Source organism: Delphinapterus leucas, chromosome 1, assembly GCF_059928025.1.
Source record: "Delphinapterus leucas isolate spDelLeu-1000000601 "Yukka" chromosome 1, BTC_Dleu_Yukka2, whole genome shotgun sequence".
NCBI classification, from domain to species: domain Eukaryota; kingdom Metazoa; phylum Chordata; class Mammalia; order Artiodactyla; family Monodontidae; genus Delphinapterus; species Delphinapterus leucas.
In genome coordinates, this window is record NC_143129.1 from 38,779,345 (window position 1) to 38,789,105 (window position 9,761).

General features: G+C 50.9%; 1 protein-coding gene across 1 annotated transcript; it reads left to right on the plus strand.

Annotated features, from left to right (window-relative positions):
- Window positions 1-1,132: 1,132 nt before the first annotated feature.
- OPTC (opticin) lies at window positions 1,133-9,088 on the plus strand. The gene is made up of 6 exons (XM_089908212.1): window positions 1,133-1,777; window positions 2,521-2,654; window positions 4,176-4,342; window positions 5,044-5,246; window positions 6,291-6,386; window positions 6,877-9,088. The coding sequence occupies exons 1-6, from the start codon at window positions 1,544-1,546 to the stop codon at window positions 7,045-7,047; spliced, it is 1,005 nt and encodes a 334-aa protein (XP_089764338.1). The 5' UTR covers window positions 1,133-1,543; the 3' UTR covers window positions 7,048-9,088.
- The last annotated feature ends 673 nt before the right edge of the window (window positions 9,089-9,761 follow it).

The window sequence follows — 9,761 nt, forward strand, 5'->3', positions numbered from 1 at the left end:
TTTTTTTTTTTTTTTTTGCTGCATTGAGTCTTTGTTGCTGCGCGCAGGCTTTCTCTAGTTGCGGTGAGCAGGGGCTGCTCTTCGTTGCGGTGCACGGGCTTCTCATTGTGGTGGCTTCTCTTGTTGTGGAGCACGGGCTCTAGGTGTGCGGGCTTCAGTAGTTGCAGCACGCTGGCTCAGCAGTTGTGGCGCACGGGCCTAGTTGCTCCGCGGCATGTGGGATCTTCCGGGACCAGGGCTTGAACCCGTGTCCCCTGCTTTGGCAGGCGGATTTTTATTTATTTATTTTTTTTGCGGTACGCGGGCCTCTCACTGTTGTGGCCTCTCCCGCTGTGGAGCAACAGGCTCCGGATGCGCAGGCTCAGTGGCCATGGCTCACAGGCCCAGCCACTCTGCGGCATGTGGGATCCTCCCGGACCGGGGCACGAACCCGCGTCCCCTGCATCGGCAGGCAGATTCCCAACCACTGCGCCACCAGGGAAGCCCGGCAGGCGGATTCTTAACCACTGTGCCACCAGGGGAGCCCCATACTTTTTATAATTGAGTCACTTTGCTGTACAGCAGAGATTGGCACAACATTGTAAATCAACTATACTTCAGTTTTTAAAAATGAAGAAAAAAAGAGGGAGAGTCTACTAGAGACTTGTGTAGCCAGCTTTGGGGAGAGCTGCATTATCAGAAATACACTGGGTACCTCACATCCACACTGCACACATTCCTTGACCCATCTGTGCATACGTGGATGAACATTTGAATTCACCTGTACACAGAAACCTAAGGAACTTTCTGAGTGTGTACAACCAAACACAAAGAGCTCTTTTGTTTCCGTAATCATTTGTTTCTAAAAAGCTGCATTTATAAATAGATTTTAAAACTAACATGCTTTTTTACACTGTAATCAATTTTTAAGCCTATGTTCTCTAAATGGACTAGTCATTCCTGGAACTAGGCATGCCTTATTTATTTCTGTGCCCCCAGAGACAAATCCAGTGCCTGGGACTATTAAGATATCTCATAAATGTTTGTCAAGCAAAGGCATGAATGAATGAATGATCTTTTTAAAAACCACAGGATTCCTTAATGGTGAAGTTTCTCTGAATCTAGTTTAGTGGCTAATGGTTGTACTCGGAGTGGGTGGCTGTATAAGAGAGAACATCTGTGTAAATTCACAAGTGTGTGCCTAGTTAGTAGGGAGGTATGTAGACAAGGGGACATGCATGAGTGTGTGTGTGTTAAGTAAATAAGCCTTTGCCAGGTGCCTGCACTTTCCTGCGTGAGTGAATATCAGTGTGTGGATGAGCATGTGAAGAGACTGAAGTGGCAAGCAGTGCGGGGGGCTGGCAGGAGATATCCCCCTAGATGTAGCCCCAGCCTTGAAGGAGCCTGCACATGCAATGAAGGCACTAAGTGTGTGACAAATGGCTTAAGAGTCTGCAAGTGTGGGGGTGGGAAGTGGGGTGAGTTTGTGAGCTGTTCCCCCAGGACTGGATACCTAAGTGATTCGGCCCCATTCTCATCCCATCCCCCACCTGCCAGGACTTCCATGAAGCTCCTGGCCTTACTCAGCCTGCTGGCCCTGATGCTGGCCCAGGAAGCAAGGACAGCATCTCTCCCAAAGACGGAGAGGGAGACGGAAGGAGACCAGCCACACGGAGAAGGCGATTCTTATGCAGTTCTGCAACTGGGGGACTATGTCCTGAGCCTAGACGACTACGATCAAGTCATTGACCTGAGCAACTATGATGAACTCACAGACTACAGGGAGCAGCTCCCCAAGGTGAGGGGCATGCAGCAGACCCATTGCATTCCCTGCAAGAAACTGGGAGCCTGAGGCCTGGTCCCTCTCTACCTGTTCCATAATGCAGGTATCTCAAGCCTCCACCTTTCTCTAGGAGGTGGAAATTCTTGTCCCTCCACAGGAACTTGTCGTTTAGATAATACTAAGAAAGAGGACACAAAACTTCAAGTTCTTTGTCTGTTTGTAGCAAATTCTGTGGGACTTCCCTCAGAAGTCATACATCCCTCCTTCCCTCTGCCTTCAAGACCATAAGGCGTATCTCACTGGGACAACAGCAATGTCCTCACATTCTCCCTTGGAAAAAGGAATGCTACAGCCTGTCTTTTCTTAGACTATCTTCAGTTCTAAAGTTCAGTTTTCAGCCCTTTCTGGCCTTCGCAGGGGCTGATCTGAAGTCTGCACTCATCTCCTGTCTGACCTTGGTCTGTGCGGGCAAGGGAAAAGCCCAGCCTGGGGGGTCCGGAGATGGGGTTCTGGCTCTGCCACCAGATGGCCCCTTGAGCTCAGTCCCTCCCCATCTGGACCTGAGTTTCCTCATCCACGTCATGATGAGGGACCAGATGCTCAGAAGGCCCTTGCCTTGCTCACTCTTCCTGCCGTCCCTCCCTCGTTTTCCACAGTGACTCTTTGCAAGCTTGAAATTGGTCGCTGAAGTTCCCAGAATCCAAAGTGAAGTCCCTCTCAGCCCCTCAAAGCTGGCTTACTGTATACTGTGTCTCCAGGTTAAAGGGACCAGCCTGGCTTCTCCAACCAGGACAAGTTTCACTCAGAGCACAAGGGCTCCAAGGACATCCCCTTCAAACCCCACAATGGCCAGGCCTACGACGCGGGGCCTGCTGGTTTCCCTGACCAGCCATGGTAAGTTCACAGGCACAAGTCTCAATAGCCACAGGTCATGGGCCAGCAGCCATGACCCAGCACCAGGGATGCGAAAGAGGAATGCAGTCAGAGCTATATGGAGTGGAGGATCAGGGAGAGAAGGGGAAACAGCTGCAGGGGAGGAAAAAAAAAACAAAGGGAGAGGCTGGCTGTTCCTAATGCTTCTTCCTGAGTGCACAAACTGGATAGGAAGCAAAGAAATGCAAGAACTCCGCTGTGCCTAGAAAAGCCACCTACCTTAATTAATAGCATCGCTGGGGGAGCAGGTTGAGTGGTAATTAGATTAGAGACAATTAAAGGCCTGTAGAGAAGAATAAATAACTTCGTGGCCGCCATTTGGCATGGGGGCAAATGAAGCAGTCATACTGCTTTTCAGCTTGAATTCCCTGGTTAGCAGCTTTTCCCTCTCCTTGAGGCCCTCCTGGAGACTCTGGGATGCGGGCATATCCGCCGGTAGGGGGTTGGCGCTCTGCTGGGGATCAGAACTGAGCCAGAGGAGGATGCAGTTAATTCCTGACTTGCCCTTGCTCTCGGTTCCTGTTCTCTTCTTGAGATGTTTGCCTTGGGTGGGTATAGGGTAATGGGGCACCTGCAGAGAAAACACTTCTGTCAGGAATCCATGACCTCGCAGGCTTAAAGAGACCATAAAGGGCCTCAGCTGGACCTGCCATTCAAGGCCTGGGGATAAGTACACTGTCTGGTCACGACTGGTGAAGAAGAGCTATCTCTTAATCTTGGGTCTGTGTCACTACCAACAGAGTTCCCCCTTGAGTTGGACGAGCAGTGATCTCCAGTAATCTCTGTCCTTTCTAATAACAAGGGATGGAAACCTCCTGCAGTAGTCAGTAACACCTTCCCAACTTTGTAAAGCCAGTCTGAGCTCAATGGCCTGGCCTAAGTCTCATGACCACTGGTCATGGACTGAGAACAGGGGAGGGATGTTTTCCAATAGAAAACTGAGATGCTGATAACGATGAGAAGGGGAAATGAATCCTGGGCAGGCAGTGTACACTCCACCTTGGCTCTATTATGCTTTTTGGAGCCACACAGAACATGTCTAACTCCTCGCCCACCAGGCAGACGGCAGAACCGGCAGCCATTGGCCACTCCACTGAATCTGGCTTTATTTCATCTTCATTGCACCTTTTAGGACCAGAGAGGAGCCCTATGGAAAAGAGACTGATAGATGTCCTAGAAACGCCCACATAGGCCCAGAAAAACCTACACAGGACCAGGGTCTGATAAAGGCACTAATGGGCTTGGATTGTAATGGGTAATAACTGAGGGTGGATCTGCTTCTCTTAGGTCAAGGGCTGAGTGCCAGGCTGGCAGCGGCCAACAGCACTCCTGGGTACATTGTGACAGTCGGTCTGGGCAGCAACCCAAGAAGACACAGACAGCCACGGCTCAGACACTCCCTGGGGCCGGGGCTATTGGTCCCAAGGGCTGAAGGGTGTCTGACTGAGGAGGGGGGTCTCCCTTTGCTCTGTCTTCCACCTGGGCCAGGCCTGCCAACCTGTCTGATCTGCGTGTGCCTTGGTTCCTCTGTGTACTGTGATGATGCTGACCTAGAGAACGTCCCTCCTCTTCCCCAGACAACCGCTTACCTGTACGCCCGCTTCAACCGCACCAGCCATATTCGGGCTGGAGACTTCAAAGGGCTGAGTATGTAATGTCCTGGTAACAGAAAAGAGTGGGTGGGCAGAGGGAACCCCCAGGGTTCTTTCCCTTGCCACCCAGCCACATTGAACTGTCACCAGACCAAGTGCCTTTCCCTGTTGGGTTTCAGTCACTCCAGCTATCAAACAGAAATAGCCCCAGTCTCTTTAATTCCTTTGCTTGAAGATTTTTAGATGGCAGAAGTGACCTGTTCTTGTATGTTCTCCCCGAAGCTATGGGAAGCAGGGGAGGAGAAGGTATGATCAAGCCTACGTTTTCAGGCTGTCCCAGCAACTGTAGCTCTCTGCCGTCCTGGCCTCTGGACAAGGCCATGTTAACTCTTGTCTCTAATCCAGATTCTTCCACTAATTACTGACAGCCTTCCTGGGCCTCATTGTTCTTTTGTGTAAACTAACAGGTAGAAGTGGGATGGATCCAGGGATTCCTGAGCCTGTTGGGTCTTACCCTCAAAAAGCTTCTTCCAAGCCAATCCACATAGGACAGAACTCCAGGGAAAGGTATTACAGAATCTGAGGGCTTTTCCAGGTTTATAAAGTTATTCCTTCTGGTTTGGACCTGGTGCCGGTGGAGAGCTGGCTAGCATCCCTTATCCTGAGAGGCAGGGAGCAGGGCACAGGCAGCTCCAGCAGGAGCAAGGGAAGATGGTATGTCCCTCATCTCTCTGTGTTCTGCCCTGCACCTCTTAGCAAAACTGAAGAGGATTGACCTCTCTAGCAATTTCATCTCCTCCATCGATGACGATGCCCTCCTCCTGCTGCCTGCTCTGCAGGATCTGATCCTCCCTGAGAACAAGCTGGCAGCGCTACCTGTGCTGCCCACTGGCATTGAGGTCCTGGACATCCGCCTGAACCAGCTCCAGAGCTCAGGGATACAGCCTGAAGCCTTCAGGGTGAGCCAGGGCCTTAAGTCCCCCATCTACCACCTGTCACCCATGCCTACAACCACACACACACACACACACACACACACACACACACACCCATGGCCCTCACGGGATATCTCTGCTCCAACCCTGTTCTGGGGCGTGAAAATCAAACCCAATTTTCCTCATCTAAACCATCAGCAGCTCCCCCTCTCCCTCTGTGGGGCACCTGGTCTCTTGGCTTCTTTCTGTGCAACTGCCCAGTCACCTCCCTGTGCACCAACATCCTCGCACACTCAGTTTCTGCTCCCCTAAAACTTTGACTTACATGTGACTGGACTTGCAGTGGTACTGGCTCCAGTTCTCACTCTACATATTCTTTTATTTCCAAAACCCATCACTAACTGGCTAATCATTGTCTTTCTAGGAGCAAATTCTCAAGAGAGAAAATCTGGTCACTGGCTGGCCAGTTTTGATGGGAAGGGCTCAACACATGGCACAAATATGGCCCCCTGGGCTGCCCACTCAGCAGGGCCAGGAAGAGTCCTGGGGACAGTTCCAGTGAGGAAGTGAAGAGGGGTGTGGATGAGATTGACACCCCAGCTCTGTCACTCTCACATATGCAATTTGTTTCCATTGTGCCTGTGGCTCTCATTACGCTAGTCCGAGTATTTCCCGACCATGCTCTCCATAGCTGCTCCAGATTTAGCATCTGGAGACTTTTCATTTGGGAAAGTCCCTTCTGATAGCAGAGATGCTGAGGCTGGGCCGAAATGTCCTGCATCCTGCCTCCCACCCATCCCTGCCCCTTGCCTGCTCTTCCCAGAGTCGCCACTGACACTGCCGAGTGCCTTCACGCTCCCCCAGCTGCTGGCGCCTCAGTGGCAGCAGCTTTTCCTTCTGCATCCAGTGGGAGGAAACGGGCCTCCCCCACAGCACCCAGCGCGGAACCTGGCACCTGGCTGAGGCCCAGGAGACCCTGAGTGAGCGAACGGGGTCACATCAGCCACCCATCACTGCCAGGGCCCCACAGCACCCACCAGCCTCACGCACCCTTTGTCTCCTCCCCAGGCGCTGGAGAAGCTGCAGTTCCTCTACCTGGCCGATAACCTGCTGGACTCCATCCCCAGGTCCCTGCCCCTGAGCCTGCGCTCACTACACCTGCAGGTGAGCGGCCTCCCCAAGAGCAAAGGCATTGAACAGCACAGAAAGTGGAGGTCAGATTGCAGGGAGCCCGCCCCTTAGGCAGCGGTGGGTCTACGTCACTGAGAGCTCGTGGGAGACAAGGATTGGTAGGTGTTGTTCAGACCACTGTCCACAGACTCAGTTTGATTTCTTCCCCTTCCTGCTCTTTGAAACACTTCCCCATGTCCTTATCCCATCTCACTCAATTGCTTGTTCCTTCTCCCCCTTCCCTTACCCTCTGTCTCCCGTCTTCCCTTCTTCCCTCTCAATCTCCCCTCTCTCTCCATCCGTCCTCAATGGGTCTCCTCTCCTCTTTCCTTGTATGGGGCGTTGGCTTTCTGTGCCTCGGTTTCTCCAGTTGTAAAGGGGAGGCGAGGTGGTAGGGAGAACACACTGAGCCTGCCTTCAGTGCGGCCTGAGGGCAGAATCTCCAGGCAGAGCAGGCTTGCAGCTGTCAGTGTGTTCTTTCCAGAATAACATGATAGAGACCATGCAGAGGGACACCTTCTGTGACGCTGAGAGGCCCAAGCACACGCGGAGGCAGCTGGAAGACATCCGCCTGGACGGCAATCCCATCAACCTGAACCTCTTCCCCAGTGCCTACTTCTGCCTACCTCGGCTCCCCACAGGCCGCTTCACCTAGCTCACCCCTTCCACTGCTCCCAAGTAAGAGCCTTGGAGGACCACCAAGGGCACGGGCCTCCTGGGCCACAGGGCCCGATCCCTGTCAGTGGTCTTTCATGCAGGCACTAACCATCCTCAAGATGCAATTGCAAAACTCCACACACACCCCTCCCCCAACACACACACGGAAATGTCCTCCAGGAGCCAGATTTGTATTTCTCCATCCTCTTTCCTGAACACCTTATGGCTCCTGGCTCAGAGAATAGCGACGTCTGCAGCAAAACTCCTTCCCATATCCCCCATCCCTCCTACCCATACAGAATGCCAAGAAAATCATGTAAGAGGAAGAGGAGGAACAGAAAGAGAAGGAGGAAGTGGGGAGAAGCAGTGGCGTGCTGGAGCCAGCTCTTACTACTAGGCTCGCAAGAACTGATCATTAAAATTTTCCAGAATTTTGCAAACCAGTTGTTAAATACAGCCATTATTAAAAACTAAATTATATAAACTCACAATTAAATATATTATGTTGAAAACAAATGTAATAAATACTCAAACCCATCACCTCCCAATTACTTTACTGTGTTTTACTATTAACCATGTTCTTGAACTTACTTACGTCCACGGTACCTGTGTGGTGGAACTACTATATAATGACAGGCTCCTGCTGCTCATCTCTTCCCAGCTCTGCTTTCAGTGGCATCACATTGGTAGTTTGAAATTGGCCATGATGGGAGTATTTACACCACGCACATCGGTAAACACTACACATTAGGATTTTTTTGAGAAAGAGAGACAGCCTGTTGTTAAGCATCTGCTAGCACACCACTGAGGAAAAAGAAGAGCTGTTTAAACAACCCCTCCCCGTACTTCCAGGCCACCCCACTGGGGGTAGGGTGGGGTTTCTGTGGGGCTTTTAAAATTTTCTTACTTTTCCTGTGCCAGGGCTTCCTGTTAGATTTGGAGGGAGCCATTCATAAGGACGGAGAACTGACATGAATCTTCATCCGGATGCCTGCTTGTAGCGCTTACCTGTTCCCGGTTCAGTGACCAGCTTCTGAGCATGGGTGGCTCAGCCAGCTGGTTCCTAGCCATGCTCTCTTGATGTTTAACCACCAGAGGGCAGCCTTGTGCAAAGATAAATAAATAAATATAGCAATTACTCACCTTTTGCAACCTTCTTGGATCCTGGGCTGGGCCTGCTGTACTGGGCGAATGGGAAGAAGGGCAACTATGATCTAGCCAACTTGCCCCTTGAATTATAATGGGAAGAGAGATGTCATCTTTCTCCTTCTTATAAGGACATGTTGGGCAAGGGGGGGGTGGTGTTATAGATCGGTGCTTGGCATCAGGTGTTGACTGGGGCATAGAAGAAGGGTAAGGCCAGCAATTCATGTATTCATTCAGCAAGGATTTTATTGAGCACCTACCTGCTATGTGCAGATGGTATGCAATAGACATACTCCTTTTCTTCATGGAGCTTAAAGTCAAGTGTGGAAGACATGTGTGAAACAAATAATCACACAAATAACCACACTATTCAACTCATGATAAATACTGTAAAAGGAATATTCAAAACGCTATGAGAACTTACAGGAGGGGGACAGAGTTTAAGGGTCCAGGAGACCTTGAAGAATCAATGTCTAAGCTGAAAGCTGAAGGAATAGGAGTTAGCTAAGGCAACCACTCAAGGCCCCAGGTGGTCCCCAAGTCTGGAGGAACAGGTGTGTCTTGGGGCCCACCTGGAAGGGAACCCATTCATCCGCCTCCCCCACCTCTGTCTAGACCTCTCCAAGTACTGTGGGTGCTCAGGACAGTCCTGTAAGCAGACCAGTCAGGGATCATTATTCACATTCTTCAGATGAAGAATTTGAGAACTACAGAAGACTCCACACACAGGCTGCAAACTAGGAGTGGGAAGTCTCAAAGGCGGTGAGAGCGGCCTGGTACAGTTGCTGCTGTGTTCACCCTCCCTCTCCCCAAGGACCCAAGGATTCCAGGACCCAGCAGGCTCCCTGTCTGTCTCTGTCTGTCTGTCTCTCTCTCTGTCTCTGTCTCTCTCTTGCTCTCTCTCTCTATCTCTCTCACATGCACGCTCTCTCTCATCCCCCAGTCCCATCCTCTTCCATATCCCACTGTATTTGATTATGACCAGGCCTAGGCATGCAACAGTTGGAAACCTCAAGACCTGTAAGTGCAAGAAACGCTGATTTGAAACAATCCAATGAAAAAAACAGAAGAAATTTTCCAGAACTGGGGCTCCCGTGTGCTAGAAGCCACATCATACCCATATGCCCCAAGGTTAATATGTGCTAAATACAGAAAGTCATCTGACCCCTGTTCTATTGTGGGAGAAGGGGACTCACAATTTCTGGACTCCTGGAATTTGCCAGACACTGTATTAGAAGTTTTTATGCACATCAACTCACTTAATCCCAACCACCACTCTAGATAGTAGAAATGTTTATCTCCACATTGTGGATGAGGAAACAAGTTTGTGGAAGTGTGGTACCCAAATTCACACAGCTAATAAGTGGCAGAGCCAGGATTCAAACCTAGGTCCCTCTAAGCATAGGTTACGAAGTCCTGCTCTCACAGCACACTTCAATGTAGGCACTACTTTCAAGGCCAGCCAAAGTAGGCAGGCTCCTTTCCTGAGGCCACGGCTGCTGTGCTGGGTAGGATTTCCCCAAGGGCCTGCTGCCTTTGCAGCTGTCTCCTAACTAATGCCCCATT

Coding starts and splice junctions, on each gene's coding strand:
- OPTC (XM_089908212.1), top strand. CDS start 1,544: ATGAAGCTCCTGGCCTTACTCAGCCTGCTGGCCCTGATGCTGGCCCAG. Junction 4,343..5,043: donor TGGAGACTTCAAAGGGCTGA/GTATGTAATGTC, acceptor TGCACCTCTTAG/CAAAACTGAAGAGGATTGAC. Junction 6,387..6,876: donor TGCGCTCACTACACCTGCAG/GTGAGCGGCCTC, acceptor TGTTCTTTCCAG/AATAACATGATAGAGACCAT.